At 48.4% G+C, this 19,601-nt stretch overlaps 1 protein-coding gene across 1 annotated transcript in view; it reads left to right on the top strand.

The window, feature by feature from the left end:
* LOC119543879 (FERM, ARHGEF and pleckstrin domain-containing protein 2-like) overlaps positions 1 to 19,601 on the top strand; it is a 71,009-nt gene that overhangs the window by 25,434 nt on the left and 25,974 nt on the right. Inside the window, 7 exon segments of the mRNA XM_037848699.1 lie at positions 1,194 to 1,291; positions 2,547 to 2,661; positions 6,598 to 6,745; positions 15,042 to 15,137; positions 16,650 to 16,813; positions 17,123 to 17,191; positions 18,390 to 18,447. Of these exon segments, the coding sequence (XP_037704627.1) occupies positions 1,194 to 1,291; positions 2,547 to 2,661; positions 6,598 to 6,745; positions 15,042 to 15,137; positions 16,650 to 16,813; positions 17,123 to 17,191; positions 18,390 to 18,447 (748 nt within the window).

Below are 19,601 nucleotides of genomic sequence, written 5' to 3' on the forward strand. Positions count from 1 at the left end.
GGCCCTCTGGGGCTGCTTCCAGGGAGCCCGTTTCACAGTTCCTCCCCCTATTTTTAATGTAAATTAAGAAATCGTAAATTATTTAAGAAGTACATGTTTGTTATAAATGAAGAAAAATATTTTAATGAGGCTGTGTAGGGTAAGAAGTGGAGCTCCCTCTGCTGCCTGCCCAGCCCTCTCGCTTCCCGGGTTACGGCGTTGCAGCTGGGTGTGAGCTCACGGCAGTGTGCACGTAGACGTAGGTTCTAAAGAAATTGTCATCTTACGAAACATATCAAACCATGCATGTTGAATTGTAGGTCGGGTTTTTCCCCTGTGGAAGCCTTTATATTAGTATATGTGGCTGTATGCTAATTTATTCAACCATTCTTAAATTAGTGGATCTTTAGATTATTTCCAGTTTTTCTGTTACAATACTGCAAATAAACATCCTTTTTTCCCATGTCTTTGTGAACTCAAGGGAGCATTTCTGCAGGAAAGATTCACAGAAGTGGAATTACAGAGTTACAGGGTGTGCACATTTCACATTTTAAAGGAATGTAATAAATTTTAATAGCTTGCACTAGAGCATGAACCCCAATAAGGGGATGCCCTTGTATTTCCAGCTTGAGAAGAGTACCTAGAACAGAGCAGACACCCACTAATAATTTGTTGGTGGGGTAAACAAAGGCATCCATGTTCCCACCTGGCTCTCTGGCTGCGTTCTCACCCCCCAGGGTGCCGTTTCTCAGACCCTGGCTGAGACCACATGGCATCAGTCTTCAATTTTACAACACATTTTAAACTTTGTCTTAATTGGACATTTCTATGTCATCCCAAATTGTGAGTGCAGTTTTGTGCGTGTAGTGGAAGTAGCATGAACTGTGCACTTCTCCGTGACGGTGTGGCACAGACGGGACCGTTGTGTGGGTACTTGGAGCCCAAAGCCCTGCCTCTTCCTGAGGTTGGTGTCCGAGTGCTGCCCGCATTCCGGGCACGTGGTGTGCGTGACTCGGCTCTGCCAGATCGCTGTGGCCTCTGACCTGCAGGGGGTGGCAAGCCTGAGAGGCCCCTTTGTGGCCTGCTGCAGTACAGGCACACACTTGACCCACTGTCCACTGGTCGTGCGTGTTTGCCCTCCAGCTCTGCGCAGCGTCTGTGTTATGTCCACCGTGTGTTCAAAGTTGACCTCTGCCCTTTGACCGCCCTTCTAGGTACTTATTTGCGTTGCAACTCAAGAGGGACTTGCTGGAGGAGCGCCTCACCTGCAGCCAGACCACGGCTGCCCTTCTCACCGCACACCTGCTGCAGGGTGAGTGCCCGCCCGCCGGGGGACGGGGTGCCACGCCATCCTGTGGTCAGGGATGAGAAGCCGAAGAGTAACTTCTAGGGAGTAGGACTCCTTAGGGCAAATAGTCTCCCCCTAAAAAGCAGAGGCTGGGGTCTGAAATCTGTAACATGCTGACTTTGGGGTGCTATCTCCCCTTTGTGCATTTTTACCAGTGGTACACCCAAGGATAAAGCGTGCTCTCAGCCCCCTCTGAAAGAGCCTGCCTCGGGCCAGAGTTCTGGTCCTGTCCAGTTAGTTAAGCGCTGAGTTTTGAGTGAAAAGAAACATTTCTTCAGTGTCTCACATAGAGCAAAAAATAGTTTGGAAGTAAGTAAAGAATTATAGTTACTCCAAAAATAAGGTGTTGGCAATGTAAGAAGCAGTGGTTCTGGCTGGCGACGCTGGGTGCCTTGCCGGGCTTTAGGAAGCCCCAGCTGGGGTAGAAGGGGAGACCCCACTGAGACCCCAGCGTCCTCCAGGTGGGGGCCGAGCCACCCCCCAGCGCTGAGCTGGGGTTTCTGAAATTGGGATGCAGGAAGCATGAGACGTAGCAAGTGTCAGAAATTTTTAGGAAGTCAGCAGTCAGTAACGGATAATTTGCAGTTTCCTGGATCCCACCAGTGGCACGCCCTCTGCAAACCAGGGTCCCGGGGGCAGCTGACCCTGGAATGGGTCACCGGGTGAAAGGCACTTATGCTCAGGCGCAGCTCCTCCGGGGCCTGGCGTTCGCTTCAGGACAGAGAGGAGTGCACTGCTCAAAACGCCCGGGCTGGCTGCTGCTGAAACATCTGTAGCCTTAAAATACAGGAGACTAGAAAGAGACATTGTTCCTAAAGAAATTTAAGGTGTCCTGAAGGAAAAGTTATTTAAAATACATTATCCTAAAAACAAATCCAGTAAAACACAGTGTGCAGTCGTGGCAGTCCTGAGACACGTGTGTACAAGGTGTTTAGAATTGGAATCTGCAGCCTCACCTGCAGGCCCAGCGCTGGTCCCCGGGGCCACCGGAGCCCGAGCCGGTGCTCGGCCTGCTTCCCGCTGCCCTTAATTGCCTGTTAACGGCATAAAACATTTGGAAAAGTAAAATACAAAACCTTGTTTTTTAGGGATATATTATTATTTCACTACTGAATTACACTATGTATTTTTACTTTTAATTTATGTATTTGCATATACAGACACTTACATTTTACTTTATCTAAAAGTTGGAATCACTGACTTGTGTTACTCATCTCAGCGGAAATAGGAGACTATGACGAGGCACTGGATCGAGAGCACCTGCGGGTGAACATGTACCTGCCAGGCCAGGCGCACGCCCTCGAGAAGATCCTGGCGTTCCACCGGGAGCACGCGTGAGTCGCGGAGTGGGCCGCTCGCGGGGCCGAGGAAGCTGCGTCCCTGGTACCTCCTCCCGGGGAGGACGCGGGGCCGGGGTGGTCCTGGAGGGCAGATACGGCGGCTGTCCGCTGTCGCTCTGCCTGCCTGTCTGCTTGTGACAAAAAGTAGCAAAAATTATTTTAACCATTTTTAAATGACAACTCTGTCCCGTTCAGTGCACTGATAATGTGTAATCTACATCACAATTTCTGGAAAATTTTCATATCCCAAAGAGAAACTCCACACCCATTTAGCAGTCACTCCCCACGCCCCTATCCCCACCCCGGGTTCTGCTTTCTGTCTCTGTGAATCTGCTTATTTTAAGTACGTCTTATTGGTGCCATCACACAGCATCTGTCTGTGTGTCTGGCTCCTTCATTCAGCGTGACATCTTCAGGGCGCATCCCTGCTGTTGCGTGAGTCAGAAGCTCATTCGTCTTTACGTCTGAGCGGACACTGGGTAGCTTCCCCCGCTGGTTGTCATGGATAACGCTGCCGTGAGCATCAGGGGCAAACAGCTGTCGAGTCCCTGCTTCCGATTCTTTGCAGTGGGTTTGCCGGGTTGTATGGTAATTCTGTGTTTAACTTTCTGAGGAACTGCCACACGGTTGTCCACAGTGGCTGAACCATTCTGCATTTGCAGCAGCAGTGTGCAAGCGTTCCTCTCTCTCACTGTTTGCTTTTTTAAATGGCAGCTGTCCTAATGGGTGTGACGTAGCATCTTGCAGTGGTTCCAATTCTCATGTCCTCTGACCAGTGACATTGAGCATCTTTTCCTGCATGAGCTTTTACACACGTAGGAGGTGTCAAGTGACCCACGTCCTGCACGAGCTGTCCACATCGTGGCTACAAGTGCGGCTCTGTGGCAGAGCAGAAGAAATGGCATCTCTGAGTCATGCTGCAGCTGTGTTCTTTAACTTTCTGGGTTTTTTCCTCCAAAACTGGGCAGTGGTGCCTTTTTCTGGATTGAAGTGAAGGGGATTTCGGGGAAGGGGGCCCTGGAAGGAAGAATTGAAGAGACCTTGGTGGAGAACGGGCCACAGGGAGAAGAGCCTGGGGCTGGGGGTGAGGCAGAGGCCGTTGTGTGCCTGGGTTCCCCGCAGAGGTAGCAGACTGGGGGGTCATTCCAGCAGTTTCTCCTTGCCCTTCCCTGGGAGGACTGTGGGGTCCTCTGCACGCCCCCGTGCAGTACCGAGAGGGCCTTGTGTACCGGCTTTGGGGCAGGGGCCTCGCCCTCATTTCAGCCCACGCCCAGGAGAGGGTCAGGGAACTGGAAACAGGCAGGGCAGGCAGAGCCTCCTGCCCCTGGGTGAGGGAGGCAGCAGGGTCAGGAGGAGGAGGGAGGCCCCCAGGAGGGTGCCGTCAGCGGTGGGGAGCCGTGTGTCTGGGGAGTGGGCCAGGTGTCCTCAGGTACCCCGTGACCGCCCCTGGGGGCTGTCTTCATTGTCCTGGGCTACCCTGAGCCGCCCAGCAGAGATGCAGACCCTGCTGTGGGCCTGGACGCCCTGCACACCCCGCAGGGCTCCGGGGAGGTGGGCCTCTGGCTCCAACCCCCTGGCACCTTGGCTTTGACACCTTCTTGCTCTGGCCGGTGGCAGGAAGGGTGTGGCCGTTCTGGGTGCCCCCCCCCACACTGATGATGGTGGCGGCGAGGCCTTCTCTCCCAGGGGCAGGCCGAGTCACGAGCCAGCCTGCCGGAGGCCACGACCTGCAGAGTCAGCTGCTGAGTCGGGATGGGGCCCCTCCCTGCTGAGCCACCCAGAAGAGGGGCAGAGGGCATGGCCCTGGGGCATGTTGGGGGTCACAGCACCCGGCCAGCCACAGGGAGCTCTCCAGACGGGAGACAGAAGTGCGGCTGCGGCCTGGCAAGTGGGACCAGGGAGGGGGTCACTGCAGACTGAGACGAGAGGGGAGGCTGGGGCAGCCCCTCCAAGCTTGGCTGGAGATGGTGTGTGGAGGAGGAGACCCCAGGGGACAGTGAGGCAGGCAGCCGGGGAGGAGGAGACCCGGGCCTGGGGCTCAGGACGCCGGGAGATTACCGCCAGGCCGGGGAGTGAAGGGCAGGAGCTTTGGCGAGGAGCTGGGGTGCACGCCCAGGCTCAGGGACCTCAAAGGGGAAGTGAGATGGTGGCAGTGAGCTGCCCACCTGTGCCAGTGAAAGAGAGTTACCCCTGGGTGGGTGGGTGTGTGTGCAAGTGAGTGTGGGAGTGTGTGTGCATGGCAATGTGCGTGCTTGTGCATGGGAGTGTGTGCATGTGTGCGCATGTGTGTGTGTGCGAGTGTGCATGTGTGAACAGGAGCATGTCTCTTAGGGCAAATGCTTTAAATCCCAGAAAGGCAGCAGGAGGAGCCGTCAGTGCGGGTTTCTGGGGTCCGTAGCCCAGGCTCGTCCGCACAAGAAGCGGGAAGCACGGCCCACTGTCTTCTACGCCCCACACTGTTGTAACGTGTTAATAACCTTGTTTGCTGGAGTTGTCAGAATTTTATGCGCACATCTTTTAACTCTTTTAATCATTCTGGTGGTAGGTTTTTGCAGAGATGATATTCTACCTTTATTTTTCTTGGGATACATTTCTTGCATTTCCTATGATTCTGAAGGTCCTTCCTTGACCGGCTGAGCGCACCCTTTAACCCCGTGTGGGAGACGGGAGCAGAGCCTTCCCTCACGGAGCCTCGTTTCCTTGAGACTTTGGAGATGGCATAAAAGATTGGGGAGTTGGCTGTGTAAAGCTGGAGGTGCTCCGTGGTCTCTTGCATTTCCATAGATGGATGCAGTTAATATAGAAATAAATGGGTGACTACTCTGTCTCTCCTTCACATTGAGTTTTATAGCTTGTGAAGGTTTCTAGAATATCTCCTAGGTCTCCTAAGGCACATCCTTTCTTCAAACAGTACGTCCGTGGTCCGCTCAGACTTCTGTCCACCAGGGACTGTTGGTCTTTACCTTGAAAAGGTAGAAATTTTATTTTTGAAATGTCCACTGGGCAGCTTTACAAAGAAGCAAGACTTCTGGAATTAGGACTTCTTGGAAAATAGTTACGCCTCATGTTGGCTGTTTCTATTGATGGTTATGATTGATTAAAATGTAATCATCATATGTCTGTATCGAGTTCTTACCTCTTCAGGAAAGAATGACAATTACAGAAATGGTGTTTTAGTTTCCTAGGCTGCTTAAAGCATATACCATTAAATGGGAATTTATTTGCTTAAAGTTTTGAGGCCAAGAAGATGTCCGAATCAAGGCACCTCAAGGCAATGCTTTCTTTCTGAAGACCGGCTGGAGGGCCTGGGCTCCTCTGCCACTGGTGAGACACATGGTGTCTGCCGGGCTCCCCCTTCCCTTCTGGGTTTTGTTGCTTTCAGCTCTTGTTTCCTTGGCTTTCTCTCTGTCCCTTTGAATTTCATTGTCTTACAAAGGACTCCAGTAAGAGGATTCAGACCATCCGGATTGAAGTGGGTCACACCTTGACTGAAGTAACCTCATCCAAAGGTCCTGCTTTCAGTGGGTCCGCACCACAGGGGTGGGTTCAATTTAAGAATGTGTTTTTTCCAGGCTACACGCAGCTTTGAACCACCACACACGGCCCAGCCCAGTGGTTTAGGTGTTGTAGTGGGTCCAGCTAGATGCATCTGTGGGACAGGTGGTGGTGCTCTCGTTTGCTCTGAGCTAACATCTGTCTCCGTGCGCCAGGTCTGTGTGGGACCTTGTCACTGTCGAGAGCAAACTGAAAATCTGGGCGTCTCCTGGGCACAGAGAGCCCCATTAGGAAAGGGGCGACCGACGGGAGGAGGCTGGTGCTCCGTGGTGACGTCAGGACAGTGAGCGCGCCACCCTCTGAAAGATGTCCGTTTTGTTTGGTTGAGAAACCAGGTTGTTTTTAGTTAAGTGATCGCATTGTCTTTCATTTCAGGGGCCAGACGCCTGCTGAGTCGGATTTCCAGGTGCTTGAAATTGCTCGGAAGTTGGAGATGTATGGCGTCCGGTTTCACGTGGCCTCCGACAGGGAGGGGACCAGGATCCGCCTGGCCGTGTCCCACACGGGCGTCCTTGTGTTCCAGGTGGGTGGGGCAGGGGTCCCGGCGTGGGGAGTTTTCCTTACCCGGGTTGGTAACTGTTGATTGCAGTGAGTAAGGCCTTTTATTTGGAAGAGGGACCTTGCCTCCCTCGGGCCCAACCTCGCAGCCTGTGGGGGATTGTTTCTCCTCCCTCCCCAGGCACAGGCTCCCGTCCAGGAGCCCAGCGCCCACCCCGGCATCGTCCACTCACGTTGAGCCACGTATTGCCCCTTGGGACCTTGGGGCACTGCTGCAGGTTCCTCCCACCAAGCACGCATCCGTGTCGTGGTTGTGGGTTGTGAAATGTCGGTGAAGGGCCCCGTCGTTAAACCAAACGAAACAGACGAGAAAACACTGGAGGGCACCAGGGGTGATGAGGCCAGTGTTATTTTATGAGATTTGGTATTAGCTGGTATAAGCAGGGAAATGACTTGTAAACGGCAGTCACTAGGTTTTATTTACAGTTTTGTACACGTCCTGGAGTTTGCGATTTGGAGAAAATTTGAGAGCCACTGCTCGAGCAGCGAGGAAGTGTCCCCTCTCCTGCAGCTCTCCGCCTCCCCAGTCCTCTGGCGTCCAGCCCGATGGTCCAGCCTCTCTCTTGGTCCCCTCCTTTCGGGCCGCCTGGCCACTGTCCCTGTGTAGTTTCCCTCTAACTGAACAGACTCAACCTGGAAAGGCCTGCTCTGCAAACACGGCAGGATTCTTCATTCCTGGAGCCTGGAGACCAGTTCTCCGCAGTTTGTCTCTTTCCTCTGCAGACTTGTTTTACCCTTGGGTCACCTGGAGCATGTGCCCCCTTCAGGACTTAACCAGTCCACGCCTGTTCGATTCCTTTCTTCCTTTCTCTCTCCCTTCCCTCCTCCCTCCCTCCCTCCTTCTTTCCTCTCTCCCTTCCCGCCTCCCTCCCTTCCTTCCCTTCCTTCTCTCTTTCCTTTTTTCTTTCTTTTTAACATACCCAAAAATTTCAATTTCCTGTCGGAAAATAATTTTGCAATTAAGATGCTGTGTGATACTCCACACCAACTATGGAGCAAACGGTAGGAATCAGTGCCGAAACAAACGTTAGCAAGCTGTGCCCTTTGGGTGGGGGGCACAGTGGCCTCCCCCAGACCATGAGAGTAAATCCAAACTGAGCTGTCATTTTTCTAAAAAAGGACAAATAATTTATAAGCTGAGGAAGCTTTAAAAGCAAGAGATTAGCGATTTCAGGCAAAAGATGGTAGATTGAATACCTGTATTTCTACTCCTTCAAAAACCCCCAGAATGAGGGTGAAGGGATATTTTTCTTTAAGTATAAATCCATAAGGACAAAAAATGGAAAAGGGGACTATGGAAACAAGGGCTGTCTGCAAAGTGGAAGATGGGAGTGGGTGGATTTGAGGCAGTGGGCTGCAGAGCCCACGAAGCTGAAATCTGGGATGCTGTGCAGGTCCCTGGGTGCCAAGCGCCCCCGGAAGGGCTTGGGCACAGGATACATGGCCATTGCCACCAGCCAGGGCAGGTCAGGGCCAGAGGCGGGCCTTGGGAGGGCAGTTAGAGCCCCGGGTCCTAGCCAGAGCAGCCCCTGCCTGCCCGGGAGGGGGACAGGTCCCCTTCCCAGCCTCTGGCACAGCTGACGCAGAAACAAGATGCTTCCTAGAAGTGGAGGTTTCCGTGAGAGCCTGCAGGCTGGAAGAGGGGCCGGCCTGCCCCATCTCGGCTGCTCCTGGGGTGCTGGCCGGCCCTCTGCCTTTGCAGCCAGAGAACCACAGGTCCTCTCTGGAAAGTCCGACCAGCCTCGTGGGAAGCCCCGCGGTGTCGACACTGGGGTGACACCCAGCGACGTGGCTGGGTCCCCCCATGTCCCTTTGCAGCAGAGCCTACTTTTTATTTGGAAATAATTTCACAAGGAGAGAAAATTTGTAAGAACTAGATGCCAGCATGTAGAAATCCCAGATATAAGAACAAAGAAAATGGCGAAAAAACTATTAAGGAAACAATGAGTAGAGACTTCAGCTAAGATGGCAGCATAGAGAGAAGTGGAAGCTAATTTGTCCCCCTGGAAAAACTAATAAACAACCAGGAACAACTAGTAAATAATCTGGAATAACTGCGGGGGGACAAACGAGACCATCCACTCACCATACGCCAACCTGAATTGGGAGGAATGCCCAAGATCACGGCATAAAATCTGTAAGTAAAAACTGCTGATCCAAGCCAGGAGCCCTCTCCCCCCCATGCCCGACCTGCAAAGCCTCATGGTGTTAGAGAGAAGCTCTCTCTCAGCAAGTGAATATAGCTCAGCTGAGCTCCAGCTGGGGTTTTAATATGCAAATGTGTACTGCTTGGTACAAGCTACGAAGCCCCAACAAGCAGACAGAGGCTTTGGATGAAGACTGACCTTGGAGAGCCAGAGGGTGGCCATGGACTGGCCCTGAAGGGGGCTTTCTGTCCCTGTTTCAGCTCAGTGGAGAAAGCCTCAGCCATTTCCACTTCCCAGTGCTCTGACCCAGACAAGGGTGGAGAGAGCACAGGCAGAGAGACTATTCAAATGCTAATGACCTCTCCCTAGGGGTCTGTTTTCCCTAAGAGGAAAGAGGTGGGGCCAAACTCTACTACCTGCCTTCCATTCAGAACCAGAGCCTGGGGGAAAACAGCCATGGGCTGCACCTCCTTACACCAGTCTGGAGCTACAGGCTGACAGGCACCACCTGCTGGGCAGAAAAGCACAGTGACTCGAGGCATCACAGGGTGCATCAGTCTTCTAAGACACCCTCAGGGAGACCTGAAACTATTGCCTCCTTCCAAGACCTGAGCCCGTTTGTGTCTAGGAAAACCTGATTGGGGTAACCAAGGAAACCAGATGCCTAGAAAACAAAACTACAACCTACATTAAGAAAGACGAAGTTATGGCCCAGTCAAAGGAACAAACTTATACTTCAACTGAGATACAGGAATTGAAATAACTAATGCTAAATCAATCCAAAAAGTTTAGGGAAGATATGGCAAAAGAGATGAAGCATATAATGAAAACACTGGGCGAATGTAAGGTAGAAATTGAGAGTTCGAAAAATCAACTGACAGAATCTATGGAAATGAAAGGCATAACACAAGAGATGAAAGTCACAATGGAGACATACAACAGCAGATCTCAAGAGGCAGAAGAAAACACTCAGGAACTGGAGAACAAGGCACCTGAAAGCCTACACACAAAAGAACAGATAGAGAAAAGAATGGAAAAATATGAGCAGCATCTCCGGGAACTGAATTACTACACAAAACACAGAAATGTATGTGTCATGGGTGTCCCAGAAGGAGAAGAGAAGGGAAATGGGGAAAAAGCAATAATAGAGGAAATATTCAATGAAGATTTCCCATCTCTTATGAAAGACATAAAATTACAGATCCAAGAAGCGTAGCGTACCCCAAACAGAATAGATCTGAATAGGCCTACACCAAGACACTTAATAATCAGATTATCAAACGTCAAAGACAAAGGAAATCCTCAAAGCAGCAAGAGAAAAGCGATCCATCACATACAAAGGAAGTGGATTTGTCAGTGGAAACCATAAGAGGCAAGAAGGAAGTGGGGTTATATATTTAAGATACTGAAAGAGAAAAACCACCAACCAAGAATCCTATATCTGGCAAAACTGTCCTTCAAATATGAGGGAGAGCTTCAAATATTCTCTGATAAATAGACAATGACAGAGTTTGTGAACAAGATACCTGCTTACAGGAAACACTAAAGGGAGCACTGCAGACAGAAAGGAAAAGACAGGAGTGAGAGGGTTGGAAAACAATTTTGGGAGATAGTAGCGTAGCAATGTAAGTGCACTGAACAAAGATGACAGTGAGTATGGTTGAAGGAAGAAGGTTAGGAGCATGTGGGACACCAGAAGGAAAGAGGAAAGACAAAGACTGGGACTTTATAACTCAGTGAAACTGTATAACTCAGTATAACTAGAGTGCTCAACAATTGTGATAAAAGGTACAAGTAGGTTTTTATGTGAGGTAGAACAAATGAATGTCAACAGTGTAAGGTGTTAAAAATAGAATGGTATTGGGGGAAAATACAATCAATGCAAACTAGAGACTATAGTGAACAGAAACATTGTACTATGCTTCCTTTAATACAACAAAGGCAATGTACCAAAGCTAAATGCATATGGGGGGGACAGAGGGGAAGGGTATGGGACTCTTGGCATTGGTGATGTTGTCTGACTCTTTATACTGCTTTAGTTTAAGGTTATCTTTCCTTTTGGTGCTTCCTATCTGTCATGTTTTCTCTCTCTCTCTTCTTTCTCTTTTGTCTCTGTGCCTTCTTTGACTCTTCCTCCTGCTTTGTGGAAGAAATGGAGATGTCCTTATATAGATAGTGGCGATGGTGCTGAATACATACATACGTGGCTATAAGGGAATCAATGATTGTTTACTTAGGACAGAATGTATAGTGTGTAAACAAAACCATCTTTAAAAAAAATGGGTTGATGAAGAAACCTTGAGGGCACTATATTGAGTGAAATAAAACAGACACGTAAGGACAAATATTGCAGGGTCTCACTGATATGAACTAATTATAATATGTAAACTCGTAAACATGAAATATAAGTTACCAGGATATAGAACGAGGCTAAAGAATGAGGGGCAGTTGCTTATTATGAGCAGAATGTTCAACTAGGGTGAACGTAAATGTTTGGAAATGGACAGAGGTGATGGTAGCACATTGTGAGAATAACTAACAGTGCTGAATGGTGTGTGAGGGTGGTGGAAAGGGGAAGCTCAGAGTCACGCATGTCACCAGGAGGAAAGTTGGAGGTTAAAAGATGGGAATGTATAAAACAAGTGTATCTTCTGGTGGACAATGTCCATGATTAACTGTACAAATATTAAAAATCTCTTTCATGAACTAGAACAAATGTATGACACTATAACTAGAAGTTAATAACAGAGGGGTATATAGGGGAAAAATATACCTATTGCAAACTATATACCACAGTTAGTAGTATTTTAACATTCTTTCATCAACAGTAACAAATGTAGTATACCAAAACTATGAATCAATAATGGAAGGGGGTTGGTTAGGGGTATGGGAAGATTTGAGTTTCCTTCTTTTCTATTTCTTTTCTGGAGTAGTGAGAATATTCTAAAAATTGAATAAAAAAATTGTGATGGATTCAAGAAAGAAAAAAAGAAACAATGAGAGAAAAAAATCAGAATTGGAGGCACAGACTTCCAGATTGAAAGGGCCAACCTGGCCCCAGTTGAATGAACAGATGACGATCTCCACAAGGCACATCATTATGAAATTTTCAAACTGTAGGAATAAAGAGACGCTCCAACAGCTTCTAGAAAGGAGTGAGAAGGAAAGAAGAAAGTAGGAATTAAAATGGCACTGGATGGACCTGTCCTTAGCAGCCCTGGGAGCTGGAGGAAGATTGGCCGGGCAGCGGTTCAGCATTTTAAAACAACGGATTCCAGCCTGTCCCGAGACTTCTGTACAGAGAGGAAGTACTGAAGGTGTTTTCACACACACCGGCTTTCAAAACCTGAACTCCTGCACACGCGTTTGCAGGGCCTTCCCGGAGGAGAGAGCCGGCCAGGAGGGGTGCCCTGTGGGGGCTCGGCAGGGAGAGGGGGCTGGGCGGGGGCTCCGGGCACCTCTGAGAACACTGAGAAGCTTTGAGGCTCCGTAGGGAAGCTTGAGGTTGAATTAGTTATCAGTGCTTGGAAAATAAAGCAAAAGAAAGAAGCAGTTACCAACTCAGGGAAAATAAGAAGTAAAGGAGGAGGCAAAGTGTGATTCTAATTCACTAGGGCTGAGTAATAGAATTTAGCAGGAATGGGCAGCGGGGGTGGCTGTCCCCGGGGGCAGCTGTGGGGCCACAGGCTCCTGCTCTGGGTCTGCAGTGATTTGACGTTTGCCGCGACATCGGCCTCAGGCTCGGGGACGGCTCCCGGCTCTAAGTGGGGCATCTTAAAGGCGGCCCCAGAGCCCGTGCCTTTTGGCTCTTCTGTGTTTTTCTTCTTCCGGCTCCTGGCGGTGGGTAGGACCTGGAATATGGTCCTTTTTCATTTTGGCCAAAAGAGCAGAGGAGAAAGTGCAGCTGGAAACCTGTCGGGCGAGCCTCCCAGCTGTCTTTGCCTCTCGGGAGGGATGTCGGTGTCTTCCATGGTCCATGCTGGGGGCATAGGCAGCGTCTGCAGAGCTGGGGGACGGTTATTTTGTGTTACTGTTTGTTTGTTTAGGAGGCAACTTGGGAAAGGAACTTTCCGAAAACATTAGAAAACCCTCCAGTGTTTTTCTTTGAGTAGAAGCTGGCGTGACTCTGTGTTTGGACAACACTTTGGGGGTGACAGTGTTTCATCCACATTCAGATCCTGACCTTTACGTCTTGTTTTGAGTACGTCTCTTTACCCAGGAATCTTTTTAATTAAGACATAATCCACATTCCCTGAAATTCACCATTTTAAAGTATACAATTGAGTAGCTTCTGGTATATTTACACATTTGTGTAGCCATCACCACCATCTAATTCCAGAACATTTCATCACCCCAGAAAGAATGTCCGTACCATTAGCCGTGACTCCTCACCCTCCCGCAGCCCCGACGGCCCCGCCTGCCCCTGGCCCTGCGGATGTGCCGGCTCCGGGCATCTCCTAGCACAGACTCACTCCGCGGCCGCATGCGGCCGGCTTCTCTTGCTTGGTGTACGTGTTCTCAGGGTTCATCCACGTTGTGCACTTACAGTACTTCAGCTCTCTTTCTCGCTGAAGAATTTGTTTTTAAGACTCCGATGGTGCCATCTTCTCTCTCGAGTTTGCGGAAAAGGGTGAGTGGATTGGTGAGCAAGAGTGTAAGCTAAAATGCTGCAACAAGTTTCAATGAGTTAGAAAGATTTATTTTGAAACCGTTTCGAACTTAAAGAAAAGTTGCAAGAGGACTACAAAGAACTCTTGCTTCCCCTTCCTCTGGAGACCCCTAATTCAATTTCTTCACTTGCCCCAACAATGTTGATAGCAAAAGGATCTAATTGCAGATCAAATGTTGCACCCAGTCACTGTGTCTTTTGGATCATCAGTCCGGAACAGTTCTTTATGCTTCCCTTGACTTCCTCAGCCTCAGTGTTTTGGAATATCACAGACCAGTTGTGTTGCAGTAGATCCTGGCGGGGGTTTGCCCAGTGTTTCCTCATTCTCGGACCCTGGATGAAGCATCTGTCGGGTGCATCCTGGAAGCAGCGCCATGCCCTTGCGGCGTCCGATCCGGTGGCTGTGATGTCACGGTGTCCCTGACGGGTGGGATGAGCTTTGCTCACTTGGTCAAGAGGGTGTTTGCCGGGTTTCTCTGCTACAGCGTTGCTTTTTATCCCGTAATCCGAGTGTTTTGTGGAGAGGAGCTGTGCCTCTCCCACTCCGCCTGGGTGGGTGGCTCCCTGGTTGCATATGCTGTAAGGAGGCACGCCCTCCCGGTTGTGTGTTTGTTTATGCCATTGTGGACTCGTGGATTCATATTATCATTGCATTACAGTGCAGATCATCGTAATTTAGGTTGCAGTCTGATACATATAATCTGTTAGTATCAATATTTATTCTGATCTCCACATGGCCCTCTTTTGTGGAAGGAGACTCCTCTTGAAGCTGGCAGCTGTGTCTTCTGGACTACTCCCCACCGTGTTCTCAGCATTTTACTTTCTTATAGAAGACATTACAGGCTCGTTTTGTACTTTGCAAAAGTACAAAAATCATCCCAGAATTAGCCGTTTCTCCAAAAAGCACTGGTCCTTTTGGTGGAGAATGCCACAGAGAAACCACCCTCCGTGCACTGGAGGTACCCATTGTTTTTTGGGGCATCAGTGTTCCCAGACCGTCTCTGTGGACCAGGCCACACACACAGACGCACACACACGTTCCTCCCGCTCGCTCCAGCTCTGGCCCAGCCCCACGAGGTGCATTCTGGAGTTCACGGTTCCTCAGTGAGAAAGCCCCCCCCCACCCGGCCTGGCACCGTCACTGCCCCATCCAGGCCACCTCCTTGCAGGGGCGGGCATCAAATAACGTTAATACTGATGTGATAAAACCAATGAAGTAATAGGCCTCATCAAAGAAATCAAGTTACCTTTCTAAAACTGGTAAGTCAGCATGCTTAGGATTTATATTTTAATTCATAGTCACTCCAAATACAACTGCAAAGTGCCGAGTGGGTCACCGTGTCAGCTGGCGAGGGCTGTGGTTGAAGGGTCCCCTGTGCACGAGAACGCTCGCCCATGTTCCTGGGCTGCGGTGTCTCACGACGTGTTCATCTCTTAAATCTCAGGGCTCCACCAAAATCAACACATTCAACTGGTCCAAGGTTCGCAAACTAAGCTTCAAGAGGAAAAGGTTTCTTATCAAACTCCACCCAGAGGTCCATGTAAGTATTATTTTGAGGACTTTTTAAATTATAAGAGAATTTATTCTGCTAGAATATTGAGTATTTTAATGACTTTATGGATCATCTCAGCCTGAGGCAAGCAGGATTTGGCATTTGGGTCTGGATGCGTTCCAGGCTCTCCTGCCCAGCAGTTCTCAGCTTCCGGGCGCACCGGCCGTGCCCTGGGCCTGTCTGGGCGGCCGATGGGTGGCGTGTCCGGAAGGTCCCAGGGGAGGCTGAGAACTGTCAGCTTATGCCAGCCTCTCTTTTCCCAGAACAAAGCCAAAGTGTACGAGGTTTAACTGCCATCTGAAACCCTACGGCAGATCGTGTTAGAGCTTCTTTCCAGAAGGCATTGAGGGCACAGCCTCGATATTTGCATGTTTTTGATTAAGAGACTGACCTGCTTACAGCTCTAATTGAAGAGGCCTTGATTATCAGGAAATAAATTTCTTTTGAGATCATCAGTCGGTAGAGTAATAATTATATGTGAGTTTACTGAAATAAGTAACAATGGAAAAAACAAATACAGACTGATAGTGGGGAAACCTGCGCTGCAGATGCTTCCCCGATGGTGGGGGGTGGCTCTCACTGCACAGACGGGCTGGGGAGCGAGAACGAGGCGCGCTGTGCCCTGGCCGGGGGCGGGGACCAGGGGGGAGGCCTTCGAGGGCAGCACGGCTGTTTACCGTTCAACTCTGCGGCGGAAAGGAAAGGCTAAGGAATACCTCCCAAGTAACAAAACGCGAGTAAAAGGCTGCCTTTTCCCCCGCGAGTAGAAATTGTTTGCTGCGGTATTTCTTGAGAAGGTGGGGAGAGGAGAGAATGTGCTCAGTGCACCACGTCAGCTGCTGGTCGGGAAATCGTGGTGCTCGGGGCACAGAGCTGCGTCCGCATCTGCGTATGGCTGAGTTCCGTCGTGTCTGCCTTAACCTTTGGAGGTTTAAGACTGCATGTGGGATGGAAGTATTGCAGTCTTTCTGGAAGGTGATTTCGTAATATGTGCCAAAAGATTTAAAAGTGTGCGTTGTCTTTGAGCTCAGAATTCCGTTTTTAGGAGTTTATCCTGAGGAGTAATAAGCTGTCCTTCCCGAGATGAAAGTGCAGCGGCTTCCTCGTGGAGATGTTTTTGAGCCTGAAAGGCTGCATGTCCTGGACATCCAAAATATCCAAGTTATCCAAAAAGGGGGGAAACGATTCAATAATAACCTAGAAATACATCACCCCTCAGGTGGGAAAAGTAGGGACACACCAGAGTGTTCAGTTGTGCGATGCTGGGAGCGCGTTTTCTTAATATTTCTATTATAAGAATACTATATATAATGTGCTTTTCTTCTCTAAGTTAAAAAATGAGTAAATGGACCCAGAAGTCTTTATACAGTTTTAGAAAAAACAGTTTCCTACTTTTAAATTTTGGAATTCTGTCAGCAGAACTGTTTCCTGAATTTACTTTCTCTTATCTAATACTTTACTCCTGAATTACTTACTTGAACCTTTTTATGTTGTTTCCAGGGCCCTTACCAGGATACATTAGAGTTTTTGTTGGGTAGTCGAGATGAATGTAAGAATTTCTGGAAGATTTGTGTGGAGTATCACACCTTTTTTAGACTTCTTGATCAACCAAAGCCAAAAGCCAAAGCCATCCTCTTCAGCCGGGGCTCCTCCTTCCGGTACAGGTAGGGCCGTGCGACTGGGGAGACAGACACCCTCATGACATGGAGCTTGTAAAGAGCCCCAGAGGATTACGTGCAAAATGTAGCTGTCATAAAAGACAGTAACTGGAGAAAGCAAATCAAATAAAATAGTGAAGACATAAGCCTACTAAATGCTTTCCTTACAAAATTCATTATGCTCGTTACAAAGTATAACTTTAAAGTGTATATATTTATGAAAGAGGATTACTTTTCCTTTGGCTTCAACTGTGAAAAATTAATGCTGTGTGTTACTCTTGTGTCTTTTTCACAAATCTGACCCTTTATTCACAGTGGGAGAACTCAGCAGCAGCTCGTAGATTATGTTAAAGACAGCGGGATAAAGAAAATTCCATACGAAAGGCAAGATCTGTATCTTTATGGTATAAAGTGTATGTTTTTTAAATTAATATTTTTAGTATTTGTATCCTTTAATAAGTCATTTCAAATCCATGTGTTTATTTTGACGCTTGAGTTCTGTTTAATTTTTTAAAGATAATGGATTTATATATTTTCAGCCATTAGGTATTAATTTGTTTACATGAAATATAATGTCTTTACATAGCATGATAAACTCGTAGTCTGAGAATTCGTGTTGGTTATTTGTGTGTCAAAATGTTGGGGAGGGTGGGGTTTATTAGGGTAGCTAAGTTTACAGAAAAATCATGCATAAAATACCTAAAATAACAGAGTTCCCATGTACCACCCTATCACTAACTCCGTGCATTAGTGTGGTCCATTTGTTACAATTCATGAAAGAATGTTTTTGAGGTTGTACCATTAACTGTAGCCCATCATTTACAGTAGCGTTCACTGCGTTGTACGGTCCTATGTTTTGGGTTTTTTTTAATTCTAGTAACATACCTATGACCTAAAATTTTCCCTTTTAACCACATTCACGTATATAATTCAGTGCCATTAATTACACTCACGATGGCATGCTGCCATCACTCTGTCCGTTACCAGAACTTTACAGTCAACCCAAACGAAGTTCTGTGTAGTTGACACCTCACCCTCATCCCAGCCCCTGTACCCCATGTCCTGGTTACCGATGCTAGGAGTTTGCTATTCTAATTATTTCGTGTCAGTGAGATCACACGATGCTTGTCCTTTTGCGTCTGGCTTGTTCCACTCAGCGTGAGGCCCAGGTGCAGCCCCGTTCCCTGCGCTGCTGGGTGGCTTTCCGCGGGGCGTGCGGGCCACGTGTTGTTTACCGACCCGGCAGCTGATGGACGCTTAGGTTGCATCCACATTTCGGCAACTGTGAATATCACTGCTGTTAGCAACTGTGCTCGAGTCCCTGCTTTCAGTTCCTTTCTGTGTGTACCTGGGAGTGGGACTGCCGGGTCTGTATAATTTTAGGTCTCTTGGAGCCTGTGTTTTTATTTGAATGGTTGCTTTCCATTTTCCTCTGTTTCTCATGGTGTTGAATTAATTGGTAACCTTCTCTCTTAGCCACATTTTTTGTGAATTTTTCTTCGTGGATATGGCACCTGCTTCTTTAAAAACGGGCACGAAGCAGAACTGGCCCAGGTTGCTCACGGCTTGTCTCTGTTTGCAGGAGGCGCAGCAGGGCGAGTGCGTCCCTCCGCGTGGCAACAGCGGGCTCCCCGAGGCAGGTCAGAGACGTGGACAAACTGTGGTTATGTCTCGCTTATTGCTGAGTGATCAGTGCTTCCCTGTCCTGTTGGATTTTCTTCTTTAATATCGTTTCATTCATTTCCATCTAGGGGGCATAGATGTTTTCCTTTTATTTCTCTTTTTAAGTCACCTTTACTCTTGGAAAATAATCTGGCAACACTGTAGCAGGAGTCTTACACTAATTCCTGTCATTCAACACGGTGAGGGAGGGCTACACAGAGAGGGCTTTGTGCGCAGCGTCCCCCGTGGCGGCTAGTGCCCAGGGAGACGTTCAGAATACGTCACCAAGTGGAGTAAGCAGGTCTGGGAGCAGCTGGTGTAATGTGGTGCTCATTTTAATTTTAAAAAGCAAACAGATGCACATAGAAAAAAGGCTGGAGGACAAGACCGACGGCCCTGTCGTCTTTTGGTGATAGGATAGTGGGTGGTTTTTATTTTCTTTCTTGGGCTTTTCATGTATTTTTTTTCTTTTTTTACAGTGAACACACATTACTTTTTGTTATCAGGAAAAGAACTGAGCAGATACTTCTTTTATAAAGGTTTGCAACAATGTGAAATGCCAGCAGGGTGAAATGACATACTTAATAGAATATTTTGTAAGCATTAAAAGAATTGCTTATGAAAAGTATATAGGAACATGGGAAAATTCTTACTATTGTGGCAAAGGTGAAAAACAGGAAACATTTGTATTTATGTGTGTCTGGCATGATCACAGCTATATTAAAAGAGAAACGCACACATGCTCACGTTTCCTAGAGAGCAGCTGGCAGGAAGGCACTGCAGGTGGCCGCACGGTGGGCACCATGGGACCCGGGCGCAGAGTGACCCCCGGGTGGGAGGGCACGCTTACACCTCGCTGATTCCATGCACTACCACATTATAACTGTTTCCTCCTGCTGCGTGATTCCATGATTGTCATTTCTATTCCTGCACAACGTTAGTTTTGTGGGTGTTTGTCGTTTACACTGACCTAGAATTTCCAGAAGCTACACTTGTGCCTCAATATGCTAAAGCTCAGTTGTCCCAAAACTGGTTTTTTTAATTGAGTGTTTTAGATGAAAGCATCCTTTAACTCTTCTAGGTGTGCGTCCTATTTAGGAATTTTTTGTTAAATCAATTGAAATTAAAAGGA

Source organism: Choloepus didactylus, chromosome 9, assembly GCF_015220235.1.
Source record: "Choloepus didactylus isolate mChoDid1 chromosome 9, mChoDid1.pri, whole genome shotgun sequence".
NCBI classification, from domain to species: domain Eukaryota; kingdom Metazoa; phylum Chordata; class Mammalia; order Pilosa; family Megalonychidae; genus Choloepus; species Choloepus didactylus.